The following is a 20,329-nucleotide window of genomic DNA, read 5'->3' on the forward strand; positions in this document are numbered from 1 at the left end:
CCATATCGTGGGATATATTTTTGTACCAATCGGACGTCATCTTCCTGTTAAATGAGTACTTTGTTTATTTTAGCCAAAACTTTCAAACAAATTTTCCTCAAAGATTTCTCAGCAGCTATTTATCGCAGATGCTTGAAATTTTAACACACTATCTGTTTAGGCATGCCATATTGTGGGATATATTTCTGTACCAATCGGATGCCAGCTTTCTGTTAAATGTCGACTTTGCTTATTTTGCATATTCACACCAGAGCGGGGGTATCACTAGTGAGCATTGGCTCACAGATATCTTGTTTTTCCTGATTTCTTTGAAAAGGTCTTCAAAATACTAACATTTTTTGTTCTTACACCTATCTAAAATTGTTGATCATTTTTTAGATACAAATGATTGAATAGTTTAGGGGCCAGCCCTCTAGATTCTAATGGGAACAGACATTGGGTGTTTTGATCAATGGAATCGATTAGAATTTTCAATGCAGGCATTTTATCTTCTACAATACTAAACAAAATATGTTTCCTTCTGTTGATATGTATTGCGTCAAAGTTTAAGTACTTTGGCCCCTTAAAATCCCTATTAACGTAATAAATGGGCGTGGCAATGATTTTACCTGATAGATATTGTTACGATCAACAATTTTGCGTCTTTGAAGATATACAAAATCTTTATCGTTTATAAGTTATTTGTAATGGTGTTTACGAGTGTCTTCGGCCCTTTTTATTTCGTTGGAAAGAACTTTTGATTTTCTACCACTTTTATTATATGTGTCTTAACAAAATATTAGAGGATAAAAAGATACAGATAAAAACGTATGAAAATTTTGATGCGAAATTCTGTACCCAATTTTTGTGCCAAGGCGAGCTTAAACAAATGGCGCTACTGGCGCCAAAAATCTACTTTCTGGACAATTTCCAACTATGGTCTGACTATCCGGAAAATTTCATATTTATATCTCTGTAAGTCTCTGAGTTTATGTTTGCACAAAACTGATCGTAAAAACTTACAAAATCTGCCGTAAATCGGAACCGGAAGTGACGATTTTAAAATTTCAGAAAACTTCTAGAATTATGACCACTAGCAATCATCTGTGAAAAAATATTTGAAATCGGCGTAATAATAATTTAGAAAACGCGTGCACAAAATTTGTAGAAAAAAAAGAAGAAGAAGAAACAGTACGAAAACGATAAGGTATTCCGTTGGAAGCGGAAGACTTGAATAATAATAACAAACAGTACGAAAACAATAAGGTATTCCGTTGTAAACGGAAGACCTTAATGAACTATAACTCTGACTTTTGAAGCAATATTAGTGATAATACATATGTTACATGTAATAGCCTACAAATATAATGATGGTGACCTGATAAGATGATGCATTGTCTCACGGTGAGCTCTACTGGCGTGCCACCAGTTTTCGCCGCCGAGTACCATTTCTTGCCAGTGCATTGTGACGTCATTTTTCGTCTATAATTTTATGTGTTGATAAAATGACATCACAATATACTGGCGAGAAATGGTACTCGGCGAAAACTGGTCGTACGCCAGTATATACTCTGATTTCTTTTGTTTACATACAGGTGAATATGTGCTCATTTTCATAAGAAGTATATTTGGTCTGTGGGCCTCTTATTGAAATGACGAATATTAATCTTTATGAATGTTGAATAATTTTAAGATGTGCTTTTTTCTCAATTGCAGATGTGATATTAAATATTCTGGTAAGCCAATACACAAATGTCATAATCAATAGGGAGAAGACTATTTCCAACCAGTCCTTAAAAAAACTACATGAGAAAGTAGTGAGTGATGTTGTAAGTGTATAAACGTTTTCATTAAATTTGTTCATTCAAAATGTTAATGTTATTGGCATATACTTTCTGCATTACTTGATACATGTATCTGCTTATTTAAATAGCCAATAAAATGGTTAATTAATGATTAGAATAAATATTTTTATCACATGTTTATCTCAGTATGCGGTGAATATCACTCATGGGATAAATTTTTAATAATCCACTGTGTGTTCTTACGCCACGTGACGTCATAATTAAACAAAACGTTTTTAGAGGATTAAAGACGTAAAACGTTAATTTGAAAAGTGTAGAGTCATACATGTGAATCACTAAATGCTGTTTCACAAATTAATAACAATATGTTAGAAAAATTAAATACTTGTCTGTTAATCTTCAAGGAACTTTTTTTTTCGAGCGTAAGGTTGTTGACATCTAATAACGAATGTGTTGTGCTGCTCACAATTACAATATTTAGAGAGAAGATTGAGTTTTAACAAAATACGTTAAAAAGCAATAGAATAATTAATTTGAAAAGTGTAGAGTCATACATGTGAATCACTAAATGCTGTTTCACAAATTAATAACAATATGTTAGAAAAATTAAATACTTGTCTGTTAATCTTCAAGGAACTTTTTTTTTCGAGCGTAAGGTTGTTGACATCTAATAACGAATGTGTTGTGCTGCTCACAATTACAATATTTAGAGAGAAGATTGAGTTTTAACAAAATACGTTGAAAACATGTGATAAAAAGAATTTCTCATGACTTGCGATGGTATATGATTTTTATCCCAACTCGTTATGTGTTTTCTATCCCCTCGCCAAGGCTTGGAGATGGAAAACACGCAACTCGTTGGATAAAAATCATATACCATCACAAGTCATGAGAGATCCTATATATACCCCATGCAATATAATGCGATGGGTATGATGTTTTTTGACCCGTCAGTATGTTAGTCAATCAATCAGTCAGTCCGTCAATCCTGTTTTAGCTCACCTGAACCGGAGGTTTAAGTGAGCTTTTCTGATCACTTGTTGTCCGTCTGTCTGTCATTCCGTCTTTCTGTTTATCTGTAAACGTTTTTTTAACAACCACAGGGCAAAATTTAACCAAACTTTGTACAAAACATCCTTATGAGAGAAGGATTCTTTTTGATTAATAAAGGATGAAACCGCTTTTCTAGCTCACCTGAGTGAAAGCTTAATTGAGCTTTTCTGATCACATTTTGTCCGTCATCCATCCGTCCATCTGTAAACTTTGACATTTTGAACTTCTTCTCTAAAACCACTTGGCAAATTTCAACAAAATTTGTCGGAAAGGTGAATATCAATTGCAGAATTGAAAGGCCAATTTTCATTCAAAGCGGAGAAAACCTCGAAACGGTAAAAAATAGAGTGCATTTTTTATAATCTTCTTCTCAGGAACAACTAAGTCAAATTCAACGCAATTTAGCATAAATAATCCTTATGGAAATTTTAAAGGAACTACTCATAATATAAATTTCAAAAATAAGGGCTTATTCTGTGCCATATTTGAATTGATTACGAAAGTAATGATGTAGAAAAAGGGATGCTTCAGTTTATTACTTCGGGTTTGGTACTCCCTATCTCAAAAACGAGGTTTTTTGTTTGAAGCAGCCATATTGGACGCATGATTAATGAGTCTGGCAATAAAGAAGTTGTTTGTTGTGCAACATTTTACGTGCAAAGGGAATCTTTGAAACATGCAAACTATATCTGTACCGATTTTATGAAGTAAATTGAAGTTGAATATTTCAATGCGTTGATATTTTCACTTGTGACAGTGGTGTTTATCTTGTTTTGAGTTTTGATTCATTTTTATTAATTAAGCGTTAACTTAGTAGAACTATCGCCTGTGTTTTTGAAATCCATACGTATAACATCAAACAGAGACTGGTAAATCATACAGCTGATTGTTTACCTGCGCAAAATGAACTAACTTCGATGCATTTAGAATATACTTAGTTACTAGGCCTAAAAATACTATTCATTCTGTTGTTTATTCGGTATGAACTCTGCGTAATATTTAATTTATGTAACAATGTTTTGTTTAGATGCTCAGCATTTTCAGTCTAAACAGAGATTTATTTTAGCATGTGATTCATTTTCGAAGAAATATTGTGCTCTTTGTTATAGTACATTTTCCCTCTGTTTAATTTTTTTCAATATTCTATTTACTAACCTTTTTAAGTGTCAAGATTCGAGTTATAAGCAAGATAGAGAACTTTGCTCACAATTCTATGTTTTTACATAGAGCTAAGTCCATGCTTTAAAGTGGCATGGTCACGATTTTGGTCATATTTTATTTTTCTGTTTTTATTATTTACAATGTTTTAGGAATGCATTTCTAATGATCAAAAGAAATTTGGGTGCCAGTCCATGAGTTTTAAGCAAGATACAGGGCTCACAATTCTTCGTCATGTTAACAAAGCTCGTGCCCTGTTTTTGTTTACATAAATATACCAGTAAAAAATCTTTTTCAAGCTAATTTGTCTATCTTCTTATTCATTTTAAGTATAAATAAACAGTTACTAACGATAAACACATTCATTTGAGGTCTAAAACTGGAATTTTCACTTCAACATTCAAAATGTAAACAAAGGGTTTGTTTACATAGTGAAGAATTGTAAGCTCTGTAACTCGCTTATAACTCAACAAATGACACTCAAATTTTGGTTCCCTATTAAAAATGCCTAACTGAAGCATTGTAAACATTAAAATCGAGAAAAAGATTTTTGACCAAAATCGTGACCATGTCCCTCTAATACTACAATAGAGTGATATGTTTGTTAATACATTGATTGGAATAGCTCTTTTAACATATCATGTGACAAGATTTTTTAGTCGAGTTATTCATCAATCATGTGAGTAAGGTTAGAGAACGCCACACGAGTTCACGCCGGGTAAACAACAATCGTTTATAATGGAGAAATTTTTTGAATGTTTTTAAATTTGAGCGCATTGAGATCCAATTTTCTTCTTTCACATATAGAAATTTTTAAATAAAATACAAGAATTAGTAATTAAAAAAACACTGAAACAACAAAGTTATCCCAGGACCATTTAATAGATAAATAGAATGAGAATGAATAAGTTACTTGGCTTTACTCACCTCAGAGGCCGTGTCTGTATTTATGAAATTAGACAATTAAGCTACAGAAACTGATAATATGAAGGAAGATCGTGCAGGTGATTTTACCAGGTCCAAAGAGGGCCAAAAAACCTAAACTCGGGTGGATTATATACAAGTATCGATGGGTTCCAGAAAGGGACATAGAATCAGAGGTCCAGTACAGGATAACTTTAAATAAAAGACAAATTAAAACAGCATCGTAAATGTTACAATACCTCCCCTTTTACAAGAAGTATGCTTATACTTCCGAACATACATTTACGAACACATTAAGTCAACAGTTCATATGTACACAAAATAACACACATTCATTGTCTACTGAGATAATCTGCATCCTGATTATCCTTGCCTCTAATTGCAATGACTCAGTATCTATATGATTGAAGACCAAGTCATATCATGCATCTTATGATTCTAGCGTTGATCACCTTAGCCCTGTTCAAATACATCAACGACTGATGATCGGTTTCAAATCAGAAATCGGACCATATAGATACAGTTGAAATTTGTTGACCGCACAAACAATTGCTAAGCAGTCCTTCTCGATTGTGGAATACCTGCATTCACTATACTTCAGTTTCCTGCTGACATATGCTACCGGAAGTTTCAATCCGCTTTCATCGTCAAACTGCATCAGGACTTCACCAATTCCTTTCTCAGAAGCATTTGTCTGAAAAATAAACTGCTTTGATTAATCTGGAAGTTTGAGAATAAGTGATTGTAAAAGCATGGATTTTAATGATTGAAAAGATTTCTCTTGAGGCTGATTCCAAACAAGCTTGTTTGGCGATCCTTTCTTTGTTAGATATGTAAGGGGTAACGCAATTGATGAAAAGTTTGGAATCAACTTCCATTAAAAACTGAGAAGTCCAAGAAAAGATCTTAATTGACGTTTTTTGCTAGGTGCCACAGATTCTTGGATTGCCGTTACCTTGTCTGGGTGTGGTTGCAATTTGTTCTCATCTACGATGTGGCCTAGACATTCTATGCTCTTGTACCCTATTGCACATTTTCCTGGTTTTGCTGTCAGGTTTGCGTTTCTCAATCGTGTTAGGAGCTCACGAAGTACTGCTATCTGCTGATCTACGTCTGTTGTAAAAAATGATGTCATCAATGAAATTGTCAGTGTTTGTCATTCCATACAACAACTTACGCATCAATCTGGAAAACATCGCTGGAGCTGTCACCAATCCAAACGGTATGACCCGGGATTGGAAGAGTTCACAGGAAGTCTGAAATGCCGTTTTGGGTTTAGACGATGTTGTCAGTGGAACCTATCAGTATCCCTTGGATAGGTCTATTCTAGAGAATACCTTATAAAAAGCAAATTTTGTGATAATATCATCTCAATTAGGCATTGGTTCTGCATTGAATTGAGAACATGAATTTATAGCTCTAAAGTCCACACAGAATCGGTAAGAATCATCTTCTTTCTTCACAAGCACTACTTGCGAGCTATAGGGACTATCTGACAGTTCGATTACATTCAGATCTTGCATTTTCTTAACTTCTCTATCTACTATGTCTCTAATTGAAAATGGAACTGCATATAACACTGTGCCGGATAATTATGCCAGTGCCAAGGTGGCATTTTTGCACCCGCTTAAGCTGCATATATCGAAAAATTCCAATATGCCATATGATAGATCATTGCTTAGAGAGTTTACAACCACCTTTGTTATTAGTGTATCTCACCTGTCAGGTGAGATATTTACCTTTCAAAAATAAATTCCTATAGGAAATTAATTTTCCCTTAGGAAAAACAATATTCCTGTAGGTAATTTGAAATTTCCTATCGGAATACAAGAACTTCCTATAGGAATTTGATAGGATTTGATAAAATCCGATAGGAAAACTTAATATCCTATAGGAAAATTACATGTCTAAATCAAATTTCTACAGGAAATACCATTCTCCTATAGGAAATATAATTCATATATGAATTTTAAAAATTCCTATAGGATTGTCAATATTTCCTGTAGGAGAATCAGTTCTCCTATGGGAATTATCATTTTCCGATGGGATATTAATTTTTAAAGGTGAATATATCACCTGTCAGGTGAAACACACTAAAACAAAAGTGGTTATATACTCTCTACATAGTGGTCTATCATTTGGTATACATGGATTTTTCCGAATCTGCATCCTAAGCGGGTGAAAAAATGCCACCTTGGCACTGGCATAATTATCCGGCACATTGTTATTTGGTTTACTCTGATAGGTTGATTTGAGTTTGTTTTAATATCATGTTCAATCAAATGCGTATATCCTGGATCGTCCAATAACACATCATCAAACTGGTTCAAAAGAGAAGTTACCTTCTGCCTTTCTTCAGGGCTCAGCTCTTGGTTGATGTCCATACTCGATAACTCCTCCTTGTCCCTGACACTTGGTAATCCATATTCTTCGAGGTCTTCATCTTCAGGGCAGTCAACCACAGCAGAACTGACTATAGCTTCATCGCCTTGCCTCCTTTCTTTTGAATCAGCATTCTTATCAATATACTTTTTTAACATATATACATGATACGTTTTCAATTTACCTTTCATGTCGTTCTGGTAGTCTACTTTGTTGATCTTCTTCGTTACACTGAATGGACCTTTCCACTGCATCAACAACTTATTGGAGTCTTTGGGCAGTAAAACTAAAACTTTGTCTCCTACTATCATATTCCTTGCTCTTGTTAAATTGTTACTTTGCCTGTCTTTAAGACGCCTTTTCTAAGTTTTCTCTCGCCAACTCTGCAGTTGTTTCAAGCCTCTCTCTTAGATTCAAGCCGTACTGGTAAGTAGACTTCACCTGGGGGTTTTCTATTTCTTTGGCCCATAGATCTTTCAATATCCCCATCGGCCCTTTTACATGTTGTTGATTCTTGTTGAACTTCTCTGTAAGCAAACAATACTGGATTGATATACTTATCCCAATCACATGGACGATCAGCACACATACGTTTTAACATTTGTTTGACGATGCCGTTGAACCTCTCGACCATTCCGTTAGTCATAGGGTGGTAAGGAGTGGTAGTTAGTTGATTCAGTGAAAGGAAACGACTTACTTCCCTCATGATGGATGATGTAAACTCTGAACCCATGTCACTCAACAATTCCACTGGAACTTCAACTCTGGAGAATATGTCTATTAGCGCCCCTGCAACCCTTTCTGTTTCAAAGGAATGCATTGGTATTGCTTCTGGGTATCTAGTTGCAAAACCGACCAAAGTTAATATATACCTGTTTCCTTTATCGGTGACAGGGTGAATAGGCCCCACAATGTCCACAGCAACTCTCTTGAACGGAACATCAATGAGTGATATTTTCTGAAGCGGGTACTTTTAAACCTTGCCCTTTTGAATGGTTCTTTGGCATATGTCACAAGAACGGCATAATCTTTTGATGTCAGATTGTGATCCCGGCCATTAGAATTCTGAAGGTATTCGTGATGTTGTGCGAGATGTAGATGTAGTCCAGACATAATAGACTCACGAGCCAACTTCGTAACAATTTCTCGGAATTTCTTTGGAACTACTAGTTGAGTAAAGGTCTTACTTGTTTACTTGTTTCGGTTTTGGCCTGGTTTTCGCGGTACACAAATCCATTCTGTACAAACCATCGTATTTTCGCTGTTTGCTGGTCAACTACTTGACCTTCCGCCCATTGACGAATTTCTGGAAATAGTCATCAGTTTGCTGTTTCGTTTTGATATCCTCTGGAGTGATGTTCTCTTTTAAAATGTCTGGAACTCTGAGTTGATGATAAGGTTTGAGTTTTGCTTTGGCTTGCCTTCGGGTTTCAACAGCATGAGGATTGGGAATCTGGGTTTCCAGGTGGTCTTACTTTCTCCACATTACCAATGATGAGGTCGTAAACTGGCTTCTCAATACACCATGCTTCAAATGTACCTGTAATATAAGGCGTGTTAATGAAAATAGAAGCAACAGGTACTTTAATAGTTGAACCGTCTGTCAATATCCAGGTTTGAAACTTTTTTTAAATTATATTTTGCTTGTCAACCTTACTTGTCCGTACAACTATTCCACTGCATCCTGTGTCTCGCAATGCTGTAGCTGGCTTGTATCCTGCTGATAATGGGATGTTGTGCTACTGCTGAAGATAGCATGATGATGACACTGTTGTCGGAGAATCGAGTTAAAATGTATTAGTACCAGTTGCTGTAGGTATTGTATTTATAAAAGATACCTGCGCTGGAAATTCAGCCTCTACTGGTGAGATTTCCTGAGTGTCGCGTGATTTCTGGGTAGTAACCACGCCAACCTTTGGTTTCGGTCTGCACTCCGAAGCAATATGACCCACTCGGTTACATTTGTAACAAAGTCTGTCTGATTTTGGAACAAAGGGTTTGTTTGTGTTTTGATGTCTATTTTCACCTGGATTTTCTTTAGAGTTTCCAGGAACGCTTGATGTTGAAGGTTGAAATCCATGGCCTTTAATCTTGATTAAGTTTGCAGCATTGGTTGCTTGCTTCCCGATACTGATCTGCCAACTGTGCCATGTCTTAAATACTCTTTGACGTTCTCTTTTTCAAAAACAGAATTAGATCTCTATTTCAAACATTAAGAAACTGATCACGTAAAACTTAATCAAACAATGCTTCATAAGTTTCTGCTATGCTTGCCATTTTCAAGCATTTCTGGAAATAACTACTCTTCTGACAGAAAACTGAACAAAAGTTTCGCCAACGTCTGGCTTATCTAATCTAAATTTTGTTTAAAGCTATCTTCTGTTAAGTTCATAACGCTGAAGAAAAGCTAACTTCAACTTATCATAATCTAAAGCATTCTCTTTGGTTAACAATGCATACACATCTAAAGCCCTACCATTCATAAGTGCACTTAGACTCATAGCCCACGTCGTTTTTGGCCATTGCTGTAATTCTGCGTATCTTTCAAATCTACGTAAGTAACTATCCATTTCATTTTCGCCATCTTCAAAAGCCGGGATCTTTAGTCCCTTAAACTTAACACTCACCTCATCAACACCTGCAGTTTTAAATTTTCTTTCTCGTGATTGGCTGTATCTGTAGTTCTTTGTCATGTTTTTCCATCAATCTTTTAAAATCTAGCTCCTCCTTTACTCATTCTCTTTCCACATTCCGCTCTTCACGTTCTATTTCTTGTAGGAGCTTAACAAAGTCTTTAAGAGTATCCCCATTGTAACCAATGTCATCCCATAATCAATGATCGATTTTTAAGACTGTGACATGACTCATACAGACAACTCACTATGTGACAACTGAAAAAATGTAAACCTCCCACATACCTGTCGATACACTCCTGAGTTTGATAAGACACCAATAGGCCTACATGATATCTATATATTTCAAACGTGATGTGAAAACGTTAACAATTTACAGACACACAACTTACTGAGGTGGTGTATCCACGACGTAAGTTCAGTGTCAACAGCTGACTTCCAGGTCCCGAATAATTCTGTCAAACACTTTCCAACAAAAATTTCAAAAATAGATATAAGTACATACAAACAATTAAAAAAAAAAGAATTTTGTCAAAAATAAAAAAAAATCTTAATGACACAATAATGGAATAAATTTCAAATAATATAATAATAAACCAAATAACTTTACACGTAACTTTAAATACTGTAACGAAATTTACTTGCCAATTACACTGTTATAGTCACTTTGCCGTAGGTCAAATTACGGCAGCCCTATAATGAACTATATAACGAACATATCAAACGAATAACTTACGAAAGGGACATTCAAACAAAACAAATTACAAATAAAACACATTGAAACAACAAAGTTATCCCAGGACCATTTAATAAACAAATAGAATGAGAATGAATAAGTAAATTTGATTCACTCACCTCAGAGGCCGTGTCTGTATTTATAAAATTAGACAATTAAACTACAGAAACTGATAATATGAAGAAAGATTGTGCAGGTGATTTTACCAGGTCCAAAGAGACTAATAACCTAAACTCAGGTGGATATATACAGGTATCGATGGGTACAAGAAAGGGTAATAGAATCAGTGGTCCATTACAGGAGAACTTAAGGAGGCCGACTTTAGTTTGCATTGCGCATGTTTTTGCGCATTCTAATATAATGCAGTTGATTTATACTTCTTATGATTTTTTTCGATATCATTTATAAAATTGAACACAATAAACAAAATACAGATAAAAATAATTAGATTTTTAAAGGAAATTTTTATTTTTGACACGATTTTTACGTTGTGCGGTAGGGGAACATTGCCGTTGCGCTTTTATGACGTTGTGATAAAATGAAGCTTTGTAGGAGTACGTTATAAGAAATAACATAAAAGAAAAAGTAAAAATTGTACGCTGTTGAAATTTTATATACAGAATGACGCTATCCTCGAGGACATTTTCCTCATTTTTGGAATGAATCCATTATACCAATCATCATTCGTGATGATCCAAATATATAGCAAAATTTGGTGCATTTTAATATTTTGAGATGGCCCCCACTAAAAACCAGACGATAGAATTTTGTGTTTTTTACATATAAGGTAGTAAATGATATTACTAATCATATATAACAATTTGAGAAAAAAAGCTATTGTAGTATTTTTTAAAAACTGCTTTGATGTGCGTAAAATGACAGTTTCCTATATATTCCTATAGTAAATGTACCTCTATTTTGAGATGGTTCCTAAAAAGAACCAGACGGTCGATTTTCATGAACCTTCGCAAATAAACTAGAGTTGGTTTAAATAACATGTGGTTAAAAAATAAAGAGTTATGCTATTGTAGTTTTTCCGCAAAAAAACCCAAATCGGCCTCCTTAAATAAAAGACAAATTAAAACAGCATCGTAAATGTAACAGGGAGCAAGCCTATCTTAGCTGACTTGAATTACACCTGTATTATTTTAGTTATTAAAACACATCTTTCACTCATTCCTTACCGAAACAATATCTAAAATGAGTCCTTATTCACCTAATAATTCTAATGAACCATGATTTAAAGCATTTTTATTTTACTGTTGTAATCATGAAAGTAATCAAAAATTAATCATTATTACAGGGTTTTTTTAAAGAGTAATGGATTAAATTACGATTACTTGTAATAAGAAATATGGATGGTTACTGATTACTCAGCAACCTGTAATAAATTACAGCTGATTACTATTACTGATCATGATTACCCCATCCCTGTATGTGATGGCTTTAAATGCGTGAAACCTTTTGTATAATGATATTTCGTATATTTCTTCTTTTCTTCGTTGTCAAAATCAAAAAGTAAAACATATTTTTGAGTCACTGTGTTACTTTAACGAAAGGTCATTTTATGAGTTGATTTGAGTATCATTCGTGTCTATTTGGTATCATCAAAATTTCATTGGAGTATGAATGTGATTCATTTTTGGTATCATTTGGTTATCATTGGAATTCAGTGAGTACAACTCGGGTTTATTGTGGCATTAACGAGGTTCATTACTTACAAAATGTCATCATAGGGATTCATTTGAGTACCATTGGGGTGCATTTCAGTAAATTATAGTTTATTTGGGCATCATGAGGGTGTAATTGGGGTTACTGGGTTAATTTGGGGGTTTATTGAAGTATCATTTACATTTATTGGGATAAAGAGACGACCTTTTTTCTTATTTAATTTAGAAAAGTTATTTGGAGATTCGTTTGCAATTCTAGAATTTCATTGTGTTCAATTATTTTAGTTAAAATTTCACATTTGCCCCGTTTGAAAATATTGCAAAAAAGTTTTGCAGGGGTAAAAAACCCACCAGGATAGTTCTAGTTTTAGTTTTATTGGTTAACAGTTAATTAATGTTGCTAATTTTATATTTTATATAAAAATATTTGCAGGCTTTGGATTTGCTTTTACAACAGTTATCAAGTTCATTAGATGAGGATCTGGCTGATGTTGATGAATATGAACGTGGTATTGATGAATACAACTCCACCAGTTAAAGTACAACTGATTAGAAAACTCATCGAACAAAATATAATTTTGAAGAAATTATATCAAGATATACCTGTAGGATATTAAATTGGAAATATCTTTGCACTGAATACTAATATCTTAGTTTCTCTTGAAATGCAGTGTTGTTTATTGCTTCACAACCCTAATTAAGTCACATTAATCACCCAATGACTAATGCAATAAATTTCTGTTCATGGTTTTGTATTGGTTTCTTGTCAATGGTTCGTCAAAACTGTTGAATTTTGAATAAATTCTTTTTAAAGATTTAGTCTTTTCAATATTCTTTTCTATTAGCAATAGAATTTTAACAGTTTAGATCATCTTAGTCACTCAAAGGATCGTTGCCATTGGTGTTTGTCCGTCATCGTGCTACATGCGTAGTCCCTAAACAATTTTACATTTTTAACTGAAAATCTACAAGGCCGATTATTACCTTTTGACTTTGAAGCATCTCTGGGATAAGAGGAATCTTACTTGATAAATTAATGACATTACCTCCCCAGGGGCCTCATGGACAGGGACGAAAAGGCCAAATGTTCAACAATCATTATTTTACACCTAAACATCGAAAGAGTATGTATGTATGTTAAAAATGTCCATGAAGTCCTTTGCCAAAATTGTAAAATTGCCAATATGGCCACCTATACTTATAAATTAAAGCCGACATGAATTCATATAAGCATTTGGTCGCCATATTAGTTTCGATCGTCCCTCTATTGCCACTGGGGTATATATACCGGTTGAGAAAGTTACGTTCGGTTGCTTTCCGATTGATGCATTCATGTTTCACGGACTTCTAAATGCATGAACTACACATTGTAGTAGAATGTTTGTAATAAAGAATAAAGGAAAGAACAATCAATGAAATACAAAATATATTAATTCTTTAAAAGAATTTCCCAGATAGCCTTATTATTTTGCTCAGACAGTGCTGTCTTTCTTCGCATGCACATCGAACACGTGAGTCGTTCATACAGAGTGAATCTTTTTGAAAACCCCGGCGGTGTAACGAAGAATATTAACCATTTCTGTGCCACAGGGCCTATTTCGGCCTATTTGAATATCTACGTTAAGTGCCACAGGGCCTATTTGGGCCTACTGGTATTGTACCAGTTATCGGCAAAGACCAGTTATCGGCTAAACTGAGGGTTCGGGTTTATAGCATGCGACTATCCTAATTTTTTTAATTCAGTCGTCCGTTTCGAATAAAGAAAAGTAAGTTTGCTTGAAAACTTTCTTGAATATCTTTTAAACATGAGCTTTAACGATCATTGTTTACTGCTGATTTACATCTTTGCACTTTCAGCTATGGGGAAAGTGACATAATAAGTTAAAAATAGAATATGACCTCTTTGTGATCGTTATTATATCCCTTATTTGATTTGACATATAATATCAATACATATAAAATTTCTAAACAAAAGAAATTCACTAAATTCTGAGAGATTCATGGTGCAGTTGAACGCCTGATTGCACAATTATGTATTGAACAGCATACGTTTTTATGTATTACCGTATGATGATAAACGGATAATTTTATGAGTTTTGTTTATGTATAGTAACCCCTACGACCTATAAACTGACCCCGCAAGGGACATAATTCAATTTAAACTTTGCAGAATATAAAATCAACATGGAAAGGGATTTTACTGTGTTATTATCACGAAGCCGATAACTGGTACAGTAAATCGTAAAAACTCGGCAAATTTGGAGCGTGCTAAATAGCACAAAAACAAAATGTTTGAGTTCTAAATGATGATATAATCTAACAGACTGATAAATTAGGAGTTCACCATTTAAAATATGTCAAGTTTTATTCAAATATATCAAGAAATAAGGAAACACGAAAAGAAAACGTAAAATTATAGCCGATAACTAGTACAGTGCCAGTATGGCAATTTGAAAAAATATACATTAAAAAAAATATATTAAATATATTCAGGTTCTGTTTTTCATTATTGATTTTTTAAAGTATAAATATACATCGTATGATCTATGTGTTTAGTGAAATACTGCTGATAACGTCACAACGTAAAAGATGGGATCATAATAATAACGTCACTACTTCACACAGCGCCAACTCGTTGTCTGCGTTATACCATGGCTGGCGTATAGTTTTTGTGAATAGATCCCCAGGACTTTTCCGTCAGAACCGGAAAATAATATCTGTCCTAACGCACAGCCTTGGCCAAAGGATATGCCCCCTCCCCCACAAGAGCAAGACCAATCTTACTTTTTCATACTCTGCCATATAAACCTGGGGCTCATTTAACATAACCGACTTTTGACTAAAATCTTTCTTAAGACTAAATATTTTTCATAAGATCTCATCATAGCTCATAAATTTGTCATATCTTAGTATAATCTTAAATACTGTCAAAATACAGGTCTTAAGTCCAACTTTAACATGGCGAGAGCTAATACTTTAGTCCACCACCGAAGGCCGAGTATAATTCGAGTGTGCGCGACTTTTTTTATTTTCATGCTGCCGTTAGTGCTGATTAAAAAAAATCATATAAAAACACATCGGTAAAATCCAGTAAATTTAAAACATAAATCGGGTAAAAAGCTACTACATACAGCATCGTTCTCTGGTATTGTATAATATGCAAGAAATCAAGAGAATATGAATCGCTTGAAGGAGACCGTGTGTCTTTTTTTTTTTACTTAGAATTGAAATATTGACAGAGCATCAAAGGAAGCATGTGCTTTATATATATTTTTTCATTCAGAGTTAATTAATGAACGGCAATATAAACTGCGATATGTCAAATAAGGAGGAATGGGGTAATGAAAAACTTGCTTTGATATGATCCTAGAACAAAATTTTAGCCAGATGATCAACTTAAAAAAAAATTCCATCTGTGACATTTTACTGTAGTTTTCATGCATGTGAAAGAACAAAACTGAATCTTTGGACTGAAGAACAAGAAATGCTTATTTGGAGATAATAGTGATGCTTCTTCGACCGTGTTCATGATCAAGAATTCAGTGCACACCCCCCACCCCCCCAAGATTTGTTTGGCTATGAGAGTATCAAATATTTTTCTATACAGACCACATTTATTAGAAAGATGCCTATTTACACAAGCAAAATCCGGTTCCTTTCAAAGTTTGAATTATCTAAAGTACATAAAAAAAAATTGTATGAGAACATAAAAAAGCCAAAACAAACAAACAAACAAACTCCATCTTGGGAATGTTTAGAAACGGGAACCGTTTGGTTTTGTTCCCGAATGATTGGGTTTATTCAACTTGCATATGATGTATCGATTGTTCATGTATACAAAACACTTCCCCAAATATTAGGGAATAAAATGTACCGACGTTTATTTTTTATTTGAATTTTTTTCAAAGTCGTAATACAACCATACCCGCCTTGACCTCAGCAGCGAATTTTATTATGAGACGAAAGAAATCAATACAATTTATGTCGTTTGTTTTTGTAAATAGTGTACATCACTTTTTCATTAAGATATGGCTTAATAGACCTGGAAAACTACTGCAATGTCTATTATGATACACATACTTAGCATAGCCATCGTATAAAAGCGAACACAAAAGGAGAATAGCGCACTTATAATGGAATATCGCATACAATATAACGCATTTTAAAAAATGAATTTTTATTGATTTTTTTCAAATGTTTCCATTATTTTACAGTTCGTGCATACAAATAAAAAAAAAACTTGGTAAAAAATGTTATATTAGTGTCGATAAAAATCCGATAAAATAATCAGTTTTTGTATTGACCATATGGGAATATGTGATGTGGGCATTGGCAAATAACAAAAACAAACATTAAACCACCGTAAACCAGAAAAAATAAATTAAATTTAATTTCAGCTGACATCAAACAATACTATAATGCAAAGATATTTTTGGTTTATGTATAGAATGTATAGATATATATGTATAGATGTATAAAAATGTATAGAAAAAATAAACAAAGACGTGTACAAACAATAGTACCGCACTCGATTCACTTTTGCACGGGTATTTAAAGAAAAAGGAAAGAAGACACCGAGAAAGAGTAAACAAGAAGCGTTTTTCCTACCACAAGGCTTAAAATGAGACTTAAATGCACTGTATGCGGTAAGAGTGTTAAACTAGGCCAAGGCAGAAAAATATCTGTGAAACAATTGGAATTTTATCGTAACCATAAAAACCATAGAACAATTGACAGAGATGGTACTGTCTGCAATGCATGCAGGATGAAAGTTTATAACATCGATAGATCGATTATCAAACAGAGTACATGCGTGCCAACCCCTGTCGCTGCGCTCAATGTAGAACCGAATGCATGCAATGACGAAGATGATAAAGACGAGTTAGTCACAATTCCAACTTTATCTGTCAGCAAGTCGCATAGCGTGTGTGCAATATGCTTAATTAAAAACAAAAATCTTATCTGCATGGGAGAATCTGTGCGTTTAAGTGTATTCATTAATCAAGGTGTATTACTGGAGGAAGGGGTCAGGTGTTGTAAAAATCATTTAAACGGGAAACAGCTTAAGCGAGATGCCATTATAGACAAATCTAAGCTTCGTAAAAAACATACTACTATACAGACTTCTCAGCTAGTAAAACTACTGGAAACCCTTCGCAAGTCAGCCTCTGTATCCACAGCCAGACGTCTCAGCTTTGACGACCTAGAGGACTACACAGACATCGACCTTCTTAACCTGACAGGACTGAAAAAGCACCAGTTTGAGGAGCTAGTTGAAATGATTACAACCCTAAAGAAGTCGAAGTTAATGTCGCCCAGACTTGCTATTGGAGTGCTGCTGGTGAAACTCAGAACAGGGCTCTCTCAGGGGTATACAATTATTATACAATTATATACAAACAGAGGTGTTCTACGTGCAAATAAACCAACTTTTTAGTATAAAACAGCTTAACTCCCAACCCCGCTCAACCCCACATACACACAAACATACCAATCATTATTACATATCTACTTTAAAAATTGCTGAAATGTATATATATAATCATAATGTTTGCAACCAGTTCTCTGAGCATAAACCAAATATAATACATAATGGGTACCTTTGTCATTCAAATTGTAATAGCGACACAAATAAAAAGTTGGTTTACGTCGTCATTTTAATCTATTGTTCTATCATAAAACAAATTATGGTTATTTGTGCATTAGTAAAAATGAATGTAAATATGTGTGCATGAGAAGGTAAATAAACATATTCTGTATGCATTAAAATTCTAATTTTTTATTAATAAGCATTAAATAAAACGTTTTGAGATGTTCAGGACAAACATTGATATCTTTTTTTCCATTTTAGATTTATTGGAACACTCTTTGGTAAGAAGCAAAGACAGATTTCCCGATATATCAAACAAGCCAGAGAAGCCCTTTGTTCGGATTTTGTCCCCTCGTATCTTGGCTTCCATCACATTTTTAGAAATACCATCATTGAAGAACATACAACATACTATGCAACTCAAATATTTAGCCACTTTTTGTCAGACTCTGTAATATCTATCATGGATGGAACGTACATATACATTAAAAAAAGTCACAATTACGCATTTCAACGTCAATGTTTTAGTATGCACAAGCACAGACCCTTAGTAAAACCAATGGTAGTTACAGCAACTGACGGCTACATCATTAGTATTCTGGGCCCATTTTTTGCCAATGGTCGAAACAACGACGCCTCAATTCTGAAATATATGGTCAAATCAAATGAAGAGAACTTATTACAGTGGTTTAAAAAAGATGATATTCTTATTCTCGACAGAGGTTTTCGTGACTCCATAGAGTTTTTAAACGATATCGGGTTTTGTACAAAATTCCCTGCATTTCTTGGTCCTAAAGAAAAACAATTCAGTGCAAAGGAGGGGAATGAAACAAGACTCGTAACAAAGACTAGATGGGCTGTTGAGTCGGTCAACGCTAGGTTGAAGACATGGAAGTTCTTGGACAAAGTAGTATGTAACAAAGATATTCCCCATCTTAAAAAATACATTAATATAGTGGCAGCAATCTGCAATTGTTTTCGTGCCCCATTACAGCAATCCCGTGACAACGATTGCGACATAGCCCGTAAGATGGTGGAACGCTCTAAAATGGCAAACCTTGTCCAGCAGGAGGTCGAATCTCGGGGACATTTAAAGAAACATTTAAGTCATTGGCAGAGCATCGAATCCATTGATTTCACATTCCCACGGTTAGGTGACGACTACCTAAGATCCCTAACATTTGGGGTGTATCAACTGTCACAGGCACCGCATTATGCCGACCAACATTTAAGTGATGGTGACTTAGACATCAGAGTAAATAAAGCATCCGACGAATACATAAGGGGGAAAATTCAGTCTCGGCATACGTCATCAAAGAAATATTTTCTGTGGATAAAGATAAACCATGATGATCCACACGACCCAATTGTTGGTTGGTATTGCGAGTGCAAAGCGGGTGCCCGCACAGTTGGGTGTTGCGCACATATAGCAACAATCATTTGGTATTTAGGAAATGGAAAACACTCGCAATATCAACCAAAATTGGATATATTGACACCATCTGTTCAAGACGCAGCGGCAATTCCTGAAGTAGAGATTGATCTCAAACTTCTCGACTAACTTATGTATGCTATAGTAAATGAATAATTACCACTTTAAAATTGTGTAATTGCATTTATAAAAAGGATGTGTATCACATTACTATTTAAGAGTTAAAAATGCAGATTCATATGACCACACTTTGAATTTAATCGCAATATGTTGAATACCATATGTTGAATACCACTGTTTAACGAAGTATTACAAAAGCTTGACCTTAAATTTCAATGCGTCAGATAAATCTATTTATAGAAGCAGGTACTTTCCATTTAAAAATGAGAAAGGGCGAAAAAATGGGAAAGTACGCTATACCTCTTTTAAATATTAATGAAATCGGGCATAGCAGCTTTAAAAATTTCACGATAAGCCTATATATTATTCTATTTACGAAATCATTAATACAGTCATTTGGGGTATTTTGAATAACACTTTTTGTTTAACTTGATTGTAAAATATGTGTAAAAACGCATGTTTAATACAGTTCGTTGTTTTGGTACAACAGGAAGATCATAATCGTTCATATTCGGACCTAGAAGGGGGTGCATGGACTATTCCTTCCACCTCTTAGGAAATTCAAATTAATAAGATTACATAGCAAAATTCCTGAAATAGGCCTCAAAACCCCTCTCCAACATTGGAAAACAAAATTATCCCTCGGACACCCCCTGGAAATGTGTTCTGGATCCGCGCATGCGGTAACAAACATACACTATATCAATTGTCTCGCTTAATAAAGCAATGACATACAGTGTAATGAGAAAGGAATATTTAGCAGCGTTTTCATCACTCAAATTCCCTTTACTGAGGTTAGCGAGAAGTTTTTAATCACAAAATAATTTTTTAATGTATGTCATTTCTT

General features: G+C 34.3%; 2 protein-coding genes across 4 annotated transcripts in view; both read left to right on the plus strand.

Annotated features, from left to right (window-relative positions):
• The window catches only part of LOC105333013 (uncharacterized), a 211,163-nt gene extending 198,007 nt beyond the window's left edge, over nt 1–13,156 (plus strand). For 2 of the 3 annotated variants that reach the window (XM_034445895.2, XM_034445896.2), the window contains 2 exons: nt 1,696–1,808; nt 12,774–13,156. In XM_034445895.2, coding sequence (XP_034301786.1) covers nt 1,696–1,808; nt 12,774–12,878 — 218 coding nt within the window. In that variant the 3' untranslated portion in view covers nt 12,879–13,156. The remainder of the gene's footprint in view (nt 1–1,695; nt 1,809–12,773) is intronic. The other variant, XR_010711048.1, reaches the window with a different exon arrangement.
• A 3,298-nt stretch (nt 13,157–16,454) lies between these two features.
• On the plus strand, nt 16,455–19,530 carry LOC136272965 (uncharacterized). The gene is made up of 2 exons (XM_066076343.1): nt 16,455–17,710; nt 18,192–19,530. The coding sequence occupies exons 1-2, from the start codon at nt 16,962–16,964 to the stop codon at nt 19,489–19,491; spliced, it is 2,049 nt and encodes a 682-aa protein (XP_065932415.1). The 5' UTR covers nt 16,455–16,961; the 3' UTR covers nt 19,492–19,530.
• The last annotated feature ends 799 nt before the right edge of the window (nt 19,531–20,329 follow it).

This window comes from Magallana gigas, chromosome 2 (genome assembly GCF_963853765.1).
Source record: "Magallana gigas chromosome 2, xbMagGiga1.1, whole genome shotgun sequence".
Taxonomy (NCBI): domain Eukaryota; kingdom Metazoa; phylum Mollusca; class Bivalvia; order Ostreida; family Ostreidae; genus Magallana; species Magallana gigas.

Coding starts and splice junctions, on each gene's coding strand:
- LOC136272965 (XM_066076343.1), top strand. CDS start 16,962: ATGAGACTTAAATGCACTGTATGCGGTAAGAGTGTTAAACTAGGCCAA. Junction 17,711..18,191: donor AGAACAGGGCTCTCTCAGGG/GTATACAATTAT, acceptor TTTCCATTTTAG/ATTTATTGGAACACTCTTTG.